Below are 14952 nucleotides of genomic sequence, written 5' to 3'. Positions count from 1 at the left end.
GTGTGTCCCAGCGTGTGCGTCAGTGTGTGCGCCAATGTATCTCCCAGCGTGTTCGCCAACGTATCTTTCAGCGAGTGTGCGTCCCAGCGAGTGTGTGCGCCGATGTATCTCCCAGCATGTGCGCCAGCATACGTCCCAGCGTGTGTGTCCCAGCGTGTGTGCGTCCCAGCGTGTGTGCGTCCCAGCGAGTGTGCGTCCCAGCGTGTGTGCGTCCCAGCGTGTGTGCGTCAGTGTGTGTCCCAACGTGTGCGTCAGTGTGTGTCCCAACGTGTGCGTCAGTGTGTGTCCCAGCGTGTGCGTCAGTGTGTGCGCCAATGTATCTCCCAGCGTGTTCGCCAACGTATCTTTCAGCGAGTGTGCGTCCCAGCGAGTGTGTGCGCCGATGTATCTCCCAGCATGTGCGCCAGCATACGTCCCAGCGTGTGTGTCCCAGCGTGTGTGCGTCCCAGCGTGTGTGCGTCCCAGCGAGTGTGCGTCCCAGCGTGTGTGCGTCCCAGCGTGTGTGCGTCCCAGCGAGTGTGCATCCCAGCGTGTGTGCGTCCCAGCGTGTGTGCGTCCCAGCGTGTGTGCGTCCCAGCGTGTGTGCGTCCCAGCGAGTGTGCGTGCCAATGTGGGTGCCCCAGCGTGTGTCCCAGCGAGTGTGCGTGCCAATGTGGGTGCCCCAGCGTGTGTGCGTCCCAGCGTGTGTGCGTCCCAGCGTGTGTGCGTCCCAGCGTGTGTGCGCCCCAGCGTGTGTGCGTCCCAGCGAGTGTGCGTCCCAGGTGTGTGCGTCCCAGCGAGTGTGCGTCCCAGCGAGTGTGCATCCCAGCGAGTGTGCGTGCCAATGTGGGTGCCCCAGTGTGTGTGCGTCCCAGCGAGTGTGCGTGCCAATGTGGGTGCCCCAGCGTGTGCCCCAGCGTGTGCCCCAGCGTGTGTGCGTGCAAATGTGGGTGCCCCAGCGTGTGCCCCAGCGTGTGTCCCAGCGTGTGCCCCAGCGAGTGTGCGTGCCAATGTGGGTACCCCAGCGTGTGTCCCAGCGTGTGCCCCAGCGTGTGCCCCAGCGTGTGCCCCAGCGTGTGTGCGTGCCAATGTGGGTGCCCCAGCGTGTGCCCCAGCGTGTGCCCCAGCATGTGTGCGTGCCAATGTGGGTGCCCCAGCGTGTGCCCCAGCGTGTGCCCCAGCGTGTGTCCCAGCGTGTGCCCCAGCGTGTGCCCCAGCGTGTGTGCGTGCCAATGTGGGTGCCCCAGCGTGTGCCCCAAGGTGTGTCCCAGCGTGTGTGCATGCCAATGTGGGTGCCCCAGTGTGTGTGCGTCCCAGGTGTGTGCGTCCCAGCGAGTGTGCGTGCCAATGTGGGTACCCCAGCGTGTGCCCCAGCGTGTGCCCCAGCGTGTGTGCGTGCCAATGTGGGTGCCCCAGTGTGTGTGCGTCCCAGGTGTGTGCGTCCCAGCGAGTGTGCGTGCCAATGTGGGTACCCCAGCGTGTGCCCCAGCGTGTGCGTCCCAGCGTGTGTGCGTGCCAATGTGGGTGCCCCAGCGTGTGCCCCAGCGTGTGTACCAGCGTGTGTCCCAGCGTGTGCCCCAGCGTGTGCCCCAGCGTGTGTCCCAGCGTGTGCCCCAGCGTGTGCCCCAGCGTGTGCCCCAGCGTGTGTCCCAGCGTGTGCCCCAGCGTGTGCCCCAGCGTGTGTGCGTGCCAATGTGGGTGCCCCAGCGTGTGCCCCAAGGTGTGTCCCAGCGTGTGTGCGTGCCAATGTGGGTGCCCCAGTGTGTGTGCGTCCCAGGTGTGTGCGTCCCAGCGAGTGTGCGTGCCAATGTGGGTACCCCAGCGTGTGCCCCAGCGTGTGCCCCAGCGAGTGTGCGTGCCAATGTGGGTACCCCAGCGTGTGCCCCAGCGTGTGCCCCAGCGTGTGTGCGTGCCAATGTGGGTGCCCCAGCGTGTGCGTCAGTGTGTGTCCCAACGTGTGCGTCAGTGTGTGTCCCAACGTGTGCGTCAGTGTGTGTCCCAGCGTGTGCGTCAGTGTGTGCGCCAATGTATCTCCCAGCGTGTTCGCCAACGTATCTTTCAGCGAGTGTGCGTCCCAGCGAGTGTGTGCGCCGATGTATCTCCCAGCATGTGCGCCAGCATACGTCCCAGCGTGTGTGTCCCAGCGTGTGTGCGTCCCAGCGTGTGTGCGTCCCAGCGAGTGTGCGTCCCAGCGTGTGTGCGTCCCAGCGTGTGTGCGTCCCAGCGAGTGTGCATCCCAGCGTGTGTGCGTCCCAGCGTGTGTGCGTCCCAGCGTGTGTGCGTCCCAGCGTGTGTGCGTCCCAGCGAGTGTGCGTGCCAATGTGGGTGCCCCAGCGTGTGTCCCAGCGAGTGTGCGTGCCAATGTGGGTGCCCCAGCGTGTGTGCGTCCCAGCGTGTGTGCGTCCCAGCGTGTGTGCGTCCCAGCGTGTGTGCGCCCCAGCGTGTGTGCGTCCCAGCGAGTGTGCGTCCCAGGTGTGTGCGTCCCAGCGAGTGTGCGTCCCAGCGAGTGTGCATCCCAGCGAGTGTGCGTGCCAATGTGGGTGCCCCAGTGTGTGTGCGTCCCAGCGAGTGTGCGTGCCAATGTGGGTGCCCCAGCGTGTGCCCCAGCGTGTGCCCCAGCGCGTGTGCGTGCAAATGTGGGTGCCCCAGCGTGTGCCCCAGCGTGTGTCCCAGCGTGTGCCCCAGCGAGTGTGCGTGCCAATGTGGGTACCCCAGCGTGTGTCCCAGCGTGTGCCCCAGCGTGTGCCCCAGCGTGTGCCCCAGCGTGTGTGCGTGCCAATGTGGGTGCCCCAGCGTGTGCCCCAGCGTGTGTCCCAGCGTGTGCCCCAGCGTGTGCCCCAGCATGTGTGCGTGCCAATGTGGGTGCCCCAGCGTGTGCCCCAGCGTGTGCCCCAGCGTGTGCCCCAGCGTGTGCCCCAGCGTGTGTCCCAGCGTGTGCCCCAGCGTGTGCCCCAGCGTGTGTGTGTGCCAATGTGGGTGCCCCAGCGTGTGCCCCAAGGTGTGTCCCAGCGTGTGTGCATGCCAATGTGGGTGCCCCAGTGTGTGTGCGTCCCAGGTGTGTGCGTCCCAGCGAGTGTGCGTGCCAATGTGGGTACCCCAGCGTGTGCCCCAGCGTGTGCCCCAGCGTGTGTGCGTGCCAATGTGGGTGCCCCAGTGTGTGTGCGTCCCAGGTGTGTGCGTCCCAGCGAGTGTGCGTGCCAATGTGGGTACCCCAGCGTGTGCCCCAGCGTGTGCGTCCCAGCGTGTGTGCGTGCCAATGTGGGTGCCCCAGCGTGTGCCCCAGCGTGTGTACCAGCGTGTGTCCCTGCGTGTGCCCCAGCGTGTGCCCCAGCGTGTGCCCCAGCGTGTGTCCCAGCGTGTGCCCCAGCGTGTGTCCCAGCGTGTGCCCCAGCGTGTGTGCGTGCCAATGTGGGTGCCCCAGCGTGTGCCCCAAGGTGTGTCCCAGCGTGTGTGCGTGCCAATGTGGGTGCCCCAGTGTGTGTGCGTCCCAGGTGTGTGCGTCCCAGCGAGTGTGCGTGCCAATGTGGGTACCCCAGCGTGTGCCCCAGCGTGTGCCCCAGCGAGTGTGCGTGCCAATGTGGGTACCCCAGCGTGTGCCCCAGCGTGTGCCCCAGCGTGTGTGCGTGCCAATGTGGGTGCCCCAGCGTGTGCCCCAGCGTGTGCCCCAGCGTGTGCCCCAGCGTGTGTCCCAGCGTGTGCCCCAGCGTGTGCCCCAGCGTGTGTGCGTGCCAATGTGGGTGCCCCAGCGTGTGCCCCAGCGTGTGTCCCAGCGTGTGTCCCAGCGTGTGCCCCAGCGTGTGTCCCAGCGTGTGCCCCAGCGTGTGCCCCAGCGTGTGCCCCAGCGTGTGCCCCAGCGTGTGCCCCAGCATGTGTGCGTGCCAATGTGGGTGTCCCAGCGTGTGCCCCAGCGTGTGTGCGTGCCAATGTGGGTGCCCCAGCGTGTGCCCCAGCGTGTGCCCCAGCGCGTGTGCGTGCCAATGTGGGTGCCCCAGCGTGTGCCCCAGCGTGTGTCCCAGCGTGTGCCCCAGCATGTGTGCGTGCCAATGTGGGTGCCCCAGCGTGTGCCCCAAGGTGTGCCCCAGCGTGTGTGCGTGCCAATGTGGGTACCCCAGCGTGTGCCCCAGCGTGTGTCCCAGCGTGTGTCCCAGCGTGTGCCCCAGCGTGTGTGCGTGCCAATGTGGGTGCCCCAGCGTGTGCCCCAGCGTGTGCCCCAGCGTGTGTGCGTGCCAATGTGGGTGCCCCAGCGTGTGCCCCAGCGTGTGTCCCAGCGTGTGCCCCAGCGTGTGCCCCAGCATGTGTGCGTGCCAATGTGGGTGTCCCAGCGTGTGCCCCAGCGTGTGTGCGTGCCAATGTGGGTGCCCCAGCGTGTGCCCCAGCGTGTGCCCCAGCGTGTGTCCCAGCGTGTGCCCCAGCGTGTGCCCCAGCGTGTGTGCGTGCCAATGTGGGTGCCCCAGCGTGTGTCCCAGCGTGTGTCCCAGCATGTGCCCCAGCGTGTGCCCCAGCGTGTGCCCCAGCGCGTGTGCGTGCCAATGTGGGTGCCCCAGCTTGTGCCCCAGCGTGTGTCCCAGCGTGTGCCCCAGCGTGTGCCCCAGCGTGTGTGCGTGCCAATGTGGGTGTCCCAGCGTGTGCCCCAGCGTGTGTGCGTGCCAATGTGGGTGCCCCAGCGTGTGCCCCAGCGTGTGTCCCAGCGTGTGCCCCAGCGTGTGCCCCAGCGTGTGCCCCAGCGTGTGTGCGTGCCAATGTGGGTGCCCCAGCGTGTGCCCCAAGGTGTGTCCCAGCGTGTGTGCGTGCCAATGTGGGTGCCCCAGTGTGTGTGCGTCCCAGGTGTGTGCGTCCCAGCGAGTGTGCCCCAGTGTGTATCCCAGCGTGTGTCCCAGCGTGTGCCCCAGCGTGTGTCCCAGCGTGTGCCCCAGCGTGTATCCCAGCGTGTGTCCCAGCGTGTGCCCCAGCGTGTGCCCCAGCGAGTGTGCGTGCCAATGTGGGTACCCCAGCGTGTGCCCCAGCGTGTGCCCCATCGTGTGCCCCAGCGTGTGTGCGTGCCAATGTGGGTGCCCCAGCGTGTGCCCCAGCGTGTGCCCCAGCGTGTGCCCCAGCGTGTGTCCCAGCGTGTGCCCCAGCGTGTGCCCCAGCGTGTGTGCGTGCCAATGTGGGTGCCCCAGCGTGTGCCCCAGCGTGTGTTCCAGCGTGTGTCCCAGCGTGTGCCCCAGCGTGTGTCCCAGCGTGTGCCCCAGCGTGTGCCCCAGCGTGTGCCCCAGCGTGTGCCCCAGCATGTGTGCGTGCCAATGTGGGTACCCCAGCGTGTGCCCCAAGGTGTGTCCCAGCGTGTGTCCCAGCGTGTGTCCCAGCGTGTGCCCCAGCGTGTGTGTGTGCCAATGTGGGTGCCCCAGCGTGTGCCCCAGCGTGTGCCCCAGCGCGTGTGCGTGCCAATGTGGGTGCCCCAGCGTGTGCCCCAGCGTGTGTCCCAGCATGAGCCCCAGCGTGTGCCCCAGCATGTGTGCGTGCCAATGTGGGTGCCCCAGCGTGTGCCCCAAGGTGTGCCCCAGCGTGTGTGCGTGCCAATGTGGGTACCCCAGCGTGTGCCCCAGCGTGTGCCCCAGCGTGTGTCCCAGCGTGTGTCCCAGCGTGTGCCCCAGCGTGTGTGCGTGCCAATGTGGGTGCCCCAGCGTGTGCCCCAGCGTGTGCCCCAGCGCGTGTGCGTGCCAATGTGGGTGCCCCAGCGTGTGCCCCAGTGTATGTCCCAGCGTGTGCCCCAGCGTGTGCCCCAGCATGTGTGCGTGCCAATGTGGGTGTCCCAGCGTGTGCCCCAGCGTGTGTGCGTGCCAATGTGGGTGCCCCAGCGTGTGCCCCAGCGTGTGTCCCAGCGTGTGCCCCAGCGTGTGCCCCAGCATGTGTGCGTGCCAATGTGGGTGCCCCAGCGTGTGCCCCAGCGTGTGCCCCAGCGTGTGTGCGTGCCAATGTGGGTGCCCCAGCGTGTGCCCCAGCGTGTGCCCCAGCATGTGTGCGTGCCAATGTGGGTGCCCCAGCGTGTGCCCCAAGGTGTGTCCCAGCGTGTGTGCGTGCCAATGTGGGTGCCCCAGCGTGTGCCCCAGCGTGTGCCCAAGCGTGTGCCCCAGCGTGTGTGCGTGCCAATGTGGGTGCCCCAGCGTGTGCCCCAGCGTGTGTCCCAGCGTGTGCCCCAGCGTGTGTCCCAGCGTGTGCCCCAGCGTGTGCCCCAGCGTGTGTCCCAGCATGTGCCCCAGCGTGTGCCCCAGCGTGTGTGCGTGCCAATGTGGGTGTCCCAGCGTGTGCCCCAGCGTGTGCCCCAGCGTGTGTGCGTGCCAATGTGGGTGCCCCAGCATGTGCCCCAGCGTGTGCCCCAGCGTGTGCCCCAGCGTGTGTGCGTGCCAATGTGGGTGCCCCAGCGTGTACCCCAGCGTGTGTCCCAGCGTGTGCCCCAGCGTGTGCCCCAGCGTGTGTGCGTGCCAATGTGGGTGCCCCAGTATGTGCCCCAAGGTGTGTCCCAGCATGTGTGCGTGCCAATGTGGGTGCCCCAGCATGTGCCCCAAGGTGTGTCCCAGCGTGTGCCCCAGCGTGTGCCCCAGCGTGTGTGCGTGCCAATGTGGGTGCCCCAGCATGTGCCCCAAGGTGTGTCCCAGCGTGTGCCCCAGCGTGTGCCCCAGCGTGTGTGCGTGCCAATGTGGGTGCCCCAGCACGTGCCCCAACGTGTGCCCCAGCGTGTGCCCCAGCGTGTGCCCCAGCATGTGTGCGTGCCAATGTGGGTGCCCCAGCGTGTGTGCGTGCCAATGTGGGTGCCCCAGCGTGTACCCCAGCGTGTGTCCCAGCGTGTGCCCCAGCGTGTGCCCCAGCGTGTGTGCGTGCCAATGTGGGTGCCCCAGCGTGTGCCCCAGCGTGTGCCCCAGCATGTGTGCCCCAGCGTGTGCCCCAGCGTGTGTGCGTGCCAATGTGGGTGCCCCAGCATGTGCCCCAGCGTGTGCCCCAGCGTGTGCCCCAGCGTGTGCCCCAGCGTGTGTGCGTGCCAATGTGGGTGCCCCAGCGTGTACCCCAGCGTGTGTCCCAGCGTGTGCCCCAGCGTGTGCACAAGCGTGTGCCCCAGCGTGTGTGCGTGCCAATGTGGGTGCCCCAGCGTGTGCCCCAGCGTGTGCCCCAGCGTGTGCCCCAGCGTGTGTGCGTGCCAATGTGGGTGCCCCAGCATGTGCCCCAGCGTGTGCCCCAGCGTGTGTGCGTGCCAATATGGGTGCACCAGCGTGTGCCCCAAGGTGTGTCCCAGCGAGTGTGCATGCCAATGTGGGTGCCCCAGCGTGTGCCCCAGCGTGTGCCCCAGCGCGTGTGCGTGCCAATGTGGGTGCCCCAGCATGTGCCCCAGCGTGTGCCCCAGCGTGTGCCCCAGCGTGTGCCCCAGCGTGTGTGCGTGCCAATGTGGGTGCCCCAGCGTGTACTCCAGCGTGTGTCCCAGTGTGTGCCCCAGCGTGTGCCCCAGCGTGTGTGCGTGCCAATGTGGGTGCCCCAGCATGTGCCCCAAGGTGTGTCCCAGCGTGTGCCCCAGCGTGTGCCCCAGCGTGTGTGCGTGCCAATGTGGGTGCCCCAGCATGTGCCCCAGCGTGTGCCCCAGCGTGTGCCCCAGCGTGTGCCCCAGCGTGTGTGCGTGCCAATGTGGGTGCCCGAGCATGTGCCCCAAGGTGTGTCCCAGCGTGTGCCCCAGCGTGTGCCCCAGCGTGTGTGCCAGCGTGTGTCCCAGCGTGTGCCCCAAGGTGTGTCCCAGCGTGTGTGCGTGCCAATGTGGGTGCCCCAGCGTGTGCCCCAAGGTGTGTCCCAGCGTGTGTGCGTGCCAATGTGGGTGCCCCAGCATGTGCCCCAGCGTGTGCCCCAGCGTGTGCCCCAGCGTGTGCCCCAAGGTGTGCCCCAGCGTGTGTGCGTGCCAATGTGGGTGCCCCAGCGTGTGCCCCAGCGTGTGTCCCAGCGTGTGCCCCAGTGTGTGCCCCAGCGTGTGTCCCAGCGTGTGTACCAGCGTGTGTCCCAGTGTGTGCCCCAGCGTGTGTCCCAGCGTGTGCCCCAGCGTGTGTCCCAGCGTGTGTGCGTGCCAATGTGGGTGCCCCAGCGTGTGCCCCAGCGTGTGTCCCAGCGTGTGCCCCAGCGTGTGTCCCAGCGTGTGCCCCAGCGTGTGTACCAGCGTGTGTCCCAGCGTGTGCCCCAGCGTGTGCCCCAGCGTGTGCCCCAGCGTGTGTGCGTGCCAATGTGGGTGCCCCAGCGTGTGCCCCTGCGTGTGCCCCAGCGTGTGCCCCAGCGTGTGCCCCAGCGTGTGTGCGTGCCAATGTGGGTGCCCCAGCATGTGCCCCAAGGTGTGTCCCAGCGTGTGCCCCAGCGTGTGCCCCAGCGTGTGCCCCAGCGTGTGTGCGTGCCAATGTGGGTGCCCCAGCATGTGCCCCAGCGTGTGCCCCAGCGTGTGCCCCAGCGTGTGCCCCAGCGTGTGTGCGTGCCAATGTGGGTGCCCGAGCATGTGCCCCAAGGTGTGTCCCAGCGTGTGCCCCAGCGTGTGTGCCAGCGTGTGTCCCAGCGTGTGCCCCAGCGTGTGCCCCAGCGTGTGTGCCAGCGTGTGTCCCAGCGTGTGCCCCAAGGTGTGTCCCAGCGTGTGTGCGTGCCAATGTGGGTGCCCCAGCGTGTGCCCCAAGGTGTGTCCCAGCGTGTGTGCGTGCCAATGTGGGTGCCCCAGCATGTGCCCCAGCGTGTGCCCCAGCGTGTGCCCCAGCGTGTGCCCCAAGGTGTGCCCCAGCGTGTGTGCGTGCCAATGTGGGTGCCCCAGCGTGTGCCCCAGCGTGTGTCCCAGCGTGTGCCCCAGCGTGTGTACCAGCGTGTGCCCCAGCGTGTGCCCCAGTGTGTGTCCCAGCGTGTGCCCCAGCGTGTGTCCCAGCGTGTGTGCGTGCCAATGTGGGTGCCCCAGCGTGTGCCCCAGCGTGTGCCCCAGCGTGTGCCCCAGCGTGTGTCCCAGCGTGTGCCCCAGCGTGTGTACCAGCGTGTGTCCCAGCGTGTGCCCCAGCGTGTGCCCCAGCGTGTGCCCCAGCGTGTGTGCGTGCCAATGTGGGTGCCCCAGCGTGTGCCCCAGCGTGTGCCCCAGCGTGTGCCCCAGCGTGTGCCCCAGCGTGTGTCCCAGCGTGTGCCCCAGCGTGTGCCCCAGCGTGTGCCCCAGCGTGTGCCCCAGCGTGTGTCCCAGCGTGTGCCCCAGCGTGTGCCCCAGCGTGTGCCCCAGCGTGTGCCCCAGCGTGTGTCCCAGCGAGTGTGCGTGCCCCAGCGTGTGCCCCAGCGTGTGCCCCAGCGAGTGTGCGTGCCCCAGCGTGTGTGCGTCCCAGCGAGTGTGCGTGCCCCAGCGTGTGCCCCAGCGTGTGCCCCAGCGAGTGTGCGTGCCCCAGCGTGTGTGCGTCCCAGCGAGTGTGCGTGCCAATGTGGGTGCCCCAGCGTATGATCTGTGTACATAGGAAGTTAACCCCTTATATTGCAGCTTCTTCAGAGGCTGCTGGAGGAGAGGAGGCCCCGGATAGAGCGAGTCCTACACCACAAAGGGAGGCCATGCCAGACCCTCCCCATAGGGGGCGCAGGAGAGAAAGGGCACCGACGTCCCCTCTCAGACCTGCAGGAGCGCTGGGACGCCCTCATCCAGAACGCACACGCCAGGTAGGTGTGCTGGCCTTACTGGCCACCGCGTGAGTTTGGGATTGGTGGCGCGTCCGTGGGACACGTGGATTATAATGCTCTGGTCGGACGTGGCGTACACATCTCCGTATAACAATCTGCGCCACACGTGGGAGACGCAAACTTGTCATGCCGCGCGCTAACTATACGGGAGGTTACGGATAGCGACATTCCCGTGATATGCAAATGAGGCGTTACCATAACAGCGCATCGCCGCGACAGTGCGTTAAAGTTAACATGGCGGCATACGGTGCCTGTATGTATATCTTTATTTATATAGCTCCATCTGTGTACAGAGCGCGTCACAGCGGTAACGCACGGGGCAAATAATATAACTCAGGGGGGCCCATCTCCAGACCTCAAGCTCCCCCAACAGGACAGGTTTTCAGGATATCCCTGCTTCAGCACAGGTGGCTCAAACAGAGGCTCTGTCGGACTCTGAGCCACCTGTGCTGAAGCAGGGACTGATTGAGCCATCTGTGCTGAAGCAGGGATATCCTGAAAACCTCACCTGTTGCTGAGGCTTGAGGACTGGAGTTGAGCCCCCCCGATATAACACATAATGGGAATAAGTGCTTCAGACATAAAAGTAACATTTCGGAAGAGGAGTCCCTGCCCCGAAGAGCTTACAGTCTAATTGGTAGGTAGGGAGAACGTACAGAGACAGGAGGAGGGAGTTCTGGTAAGTGCGTCTGCAGGGGGGCAAGGTTAATGTATCAGGTGTATAGTGTCAGCCACGGGGCCACTCATGTTACAGAGGTGTGTTTTAAGGTGGGTCTTAAAGTCAGATATTGAGGGGAAGGGCACACGTTAGTTACGACATCCAGCAATTAAACGCCCAGATACTGAAACGCTGCTTTTACCGGCTTGGACGGGCGTAACATCGCACTTATCCATCATTTAACTAGGATAGCGCTATTTCCCACGCCGCGTTCCCGACTTGTAGACGTATCTCAGGGCCCTGGATCAGGGGAGCACGGAGACAGGAAGCACAGCACCTTTATAGGGCCACGTTATGCTACAGTAACGTGGCATGTGGCCTATGCTGATCACATGTATTTTTTGCCAATAATTAGCTGCCAGGACATGTGTTACCCTCCGGGGGATACCGGGGGATACCGGGGGATACCGGGGGATGCCGGGGGATACCGGGGGATACCGGGGGATGCCGGGGGATACCGGGGGATGCCGGGGGATGCCGGGGGATATCGGGGGATACCGGGGGATGCCGGGGGATACCGGGGGATACCGGGGGATATCGGGGGTTACAGGGGGATACCGGGGGATACCGGGGGATGCCGGGGGATACCGGGGGATATCGGGGGATACCGGGGGATACAGGGGGATACCGGGGGATGCCGGGGGATGCCGGGGGATGCCGGGGGATACCGGGGGATACAGGGGGATACCGGGGGATACAGGGGGATACAGGGGGATACCGTCAGTTTGTGGTGTTAGGTGACAGTTTGGTTCCGGATTTATCGGAGCTTCGAACATCTCAGCGGAACGTTCTCCTACAGTAATCTTAGAACCTGAAGCAAACCTTCACGTCTCCGGGAGCCGAGATGCCCCATGCGCCCTAACAATAACGAGCGCGCTGACATTAACGAGCGCCCTGACATTAACGAGCGACCTGACAATAACGAGCGTGCTGACATTAACGAGCGCCCTGACAATAGCGAGCGACCTGCCAATAACGAGCGCCCTGACATTAACGAGCGCCCTGACATTAACGAGCTCCCTGACAATAACGAGCACCCTGACAATAACGAGCGTGCTGACATTAACGAGCGCCCTGACAATAACGAGCACCCTGACAATAACGAGCGTGCTGACATTAACGAGCGCCCTGACAATAACGAGCGCCCTGACAATAACGAGCACCCTGACAATAACGAGCGCCCTGACAATAACGAGCACCCTGACAATAACGAGCGCCCTGACAATAACGAGCGCCCTGACAATAACGAGCACCCTGACAATAACGAGCGTGCTGACATTAACGAGCGCCCTGACAATAGCGAGCGACCTGCCAATAACGAGCGCCCTGACATTAACGAGCGCCCTGACATTAACGAGCTCCCTGACAATAACGAGCGCCCTGACAATAACGAGCGCTCTGACTATAACGAGCGCCCTGACAATAACGAGCGCTCTGACTATAACGAGCGCCCTGACAATAACGAGCGCCCTGACAATAACGAGCGCCCTGACAATAACGAGCGCCCTGACAATAACGAGCGCCCTGACAATACTTTGAGGACCCCTGACTATAACGAGCGCCCTGACAATGCGTTGCGGACCCCTGACAATGCGTTGCGGACCCCTGACTTTACTTGGAGATTGTGTTCGCAATTATACCATTCTCGCCCACTCTCGCTATTCAACAGGAAGGCTTCCTCATAACTAGTTACACAATAAATGTCTTTTTACTTTCTCCCTGACAAACATTCCCTCGTCCCAGTGTAAGTCAGTAGAAAGTGCAGAGATCCCCTCTTAATTCTCCCATATACAAGCTTTGGCTGTTAATTATTGTAGCTCTGCTAGCGGTGCTGTGCTTATAAATTTACAAGCACAACCAGCCTGTCACCCAGAGAGCTTACAATCTAATTTTCGTGCTCAGTCATACAAAGTGACATATCCGAGGTTATAAGTAGCTGTTATTGGGATTCAGACTAAGATTATCCACTTCAAAGGTAGTAACGCTGCCACTACATGTCGATGTCTAAAACGCCTTTTTTTGTTTTTAATGACAACCTATTTTAAAGCAGCCGTATACAATGTCCTGTACACTTCTAAATAACATTAATCGCTACAATCCTGAACACCCACCAATATTCTGTGCAGATCAACTGCATTCAATTGAGTGGGGCTGCAATCTTCCCCAGTGCAGGGAAGCAGGTTAATAGCACATTGAATAATGGCTTTAGACAGGTGAACATTTGCCATCATTTTAATGTCTCCACTCTACTGGTTCTCAGACCCCTGGTCAGAGACCCACCAGCCAAGCTGGGTTTCAGAACCAACCAATGCATTGGACAGTGATGATTGCACCTACAGATGCAACTGCTGGTTGTAGACCGCTTGCCAAGGAAAATCTGTGACCATCTCGCAGCAACTCGTGAGATGGTCCACAGCAGGCTGTAATGGCTCATCAGATTAACACATAGGGGTCCCTACGTTTGAATGGGACTCGCAGCCCGGTAGGATTCACACAGCTCGAGTCACATTCAAAGGCAGGGACCCCCGCTGTGTTAATCCGATGGGCCATTCGTCTGGCTGCAGGAATCTCGCAGCGTGGGATCGGTTTCAAGTGCAGAATTCTCAAGGCAAGCGGTCTACAACCGTCCGTTGCAGGTGTACTTTGCACATGGATAGGACATTGGGTGGATGCTGGGTGCCTGAGGAGAGATATGAGACTGGGTGCCTGAGGAGAGATATGAGACTGGGTGCCTGAGGAGAGGTGTGAGACTGGGTGCCTGAGGAGAGGTATGAGACTGGGTGCCTGAGGAGAGGTGTGAAACTGGGTGCCTGAGGAGAGGTATGAGACTGGGTGCCTGAGGAGAGGTATGAGACTGGGTGCCTGAGGAGAGATATGAGACTGGGTGCCTGAGGAGAGGTGTGAGACTGGGTGCCTGAGGAGAGATATGAGACTGGGTGCCTGAGGAGAGGTTTGAGACTGGGTGCCTGAGGAGAGGTATTAGACTGGGTGCCTGAGGAGAGGTATGAGACTGGGTGCCTGAGGAGAGGTTTGAGACTGGGTGCCTGAGGAGAGATATGAGACTGGGTGCCTGAGGAGAGATATGAGACTGGGTGCCTGAGGAGAGATATGAGACTGGGTGCCTGAGGAGAGATGTGAGACTGGGTGCCTGAGGAGAGGTGTGAGACTGGGTGCCTGAGGAGAGATATGAGACTGGGTGCCTGAGGAGAGATATGAGACTGGGTGCCTGAGGAGAGATATGAGACTGGGTGCCTGAGGAGAGGTATGAGACTGGGTGCCTGAGGAGAGGTGTGAGACTGGGTGCCTGAGGAGAGATATGAGACTGGGTGCCTGAGGAGAGGTATGAGACTGGGTGCCTGAGGAGAGATATGAGACTGTGTGCCTGAGGAGAGGTATGAGACTGGGTGCCTGAGGAGAGATGTGAGACTGGGTGCCTGAGGAGAGGTGTGAGACTGGGTGCCTGAGGAGAGGTGTGAGACTGGGTGCCTGAGGAGAGGTATGAGACTGGGTGCCTGAGGAGAGGTATGAGACTGTGTGCCTGAGGAGAGATATGAGACTGGGTGCCTGAGGAGAGATATGAGACTGGGTGCCTGAGGAGAGATATGAGACTGGGTGCCTGAGGAGAGGTGTGAGACTGGGTGCCTGAGGAGAGGTGTGAGACTGGGTGCCTGAGGAGAGGTATGAGACTGGGTGCCTGAGGAGAGGTGTGAGACTGGGTGCCTGAGGAGAGGTGTGAGACTGGGTGCCTGAGGAGAGGTGTGAGACTGGGTGCCTGAGAAGAGGTATGAGACTGGGTGCCTGAGGAGAGATATGAGACTGGGTGCCTGAGGAGAGGTGTGATACTGGGTGCCTGAGGAGAGATATGAGACTGGGTGCCTGAGGAGAGGTATGAGACTGGGTGCCTGAGGAGAGGTATGAGACTGGGTGCCTGAGGAGAGATATGAGACTGGGTGCCTGAGGAGAGATATGGGACTGGGTGCCTGAGGAGAGGTATGAGACTGGGTGCCTGAGGAGAGGTGTGAGACTGGGTGCCTGAGGAGAGATGTGAGACTGGGTGCCTGAGGAGAGGTGTGAGACTGGGTGCCTGAGGAGAGATATGAGACTGGGTGCCTGAGGAGAGGTATGAGACTGGGTGCCTGAGGAGAGGTATGAGACTGGGTGCCTGAGGAGAGGTATGAGACTGGGTGCCTGAGGAGAGGTATGAGACTGGGAGCCTGAGGAGAGGTATGAGACTGTGTGCCTGAGGAGAGATATGAGACTGGGTGCCTGACGAGAGATATGAGACTGGGTGCCTGAGGAGAGATATGAGACTGGGTGCCTGAGGAGAGGTGTGAGATTGGGTGCCTGAGGAGAGATGTGAGACTGGGTGCCTGAGGAGAGGTGTGAGACTGGGTGCCTGAGGAGAGATGTGAGACTGGGTGCCTGAGGAGAGGTGTGAGACTGGGTGCCTGAGGAGAGGTATGAGACTGGGTGCCTGAGGAGAGATATGAGACTGGGTGCCTGAGGAGAGATATGAGACTGGGTGCCTGAGGAGAGATATGAAACTGGGTGCCTGAGGAGAGGTATGAGAC

General features: G+C 63.0%; 1 protein-coding gene across 1 annotated transcript in view; it reads left to right on the top strand.

The window, feature by feature from the left end:
* Positions 1 to 14952, top strand: part of LOC142484990 (microtubule-actin cross-linking factor 1, isoforms 6/7-like) — a gene marked incomplete at its 3' end in the record, with an annotated part of 162914 nt that overhangs the window by 76799 nt on the left and 71163 nt on the right. Inside the window, exon 5 of the mRNA XM_075584226.1 lies at positions 9470 to 9642. Within this exon, the coding sequence (XP_075440341.1) occupies positions 9470 to 9642 (173 nt within the window). The remainder of the gene's footprint in view (positions 1 to 9469; positions 9643 to 14952) is intronic.

The sequence above is a fragment of the Ascaphus truei genome, unplaced genomic scaffold (assembly GCF_040206685.1).
Source record: "Ascaphus truei isolate aAscTru1 unplaced genomic scaffold, aAscTru1.hap1 HAP1_SCAFFOLD_502, whole genome shotgun sequence".
Lineage (NCBI taxonomy): Eukaryota > Metazoa > Chordata > Amphibia > Anura > Ascaphidae > Ascaphus > Ascaphus truei.
The sequence above is the reverse complement of the archived record's forward strand: the minus strand, read 5'-3'. Positions and strand labels throughout refer to the sequence as shown.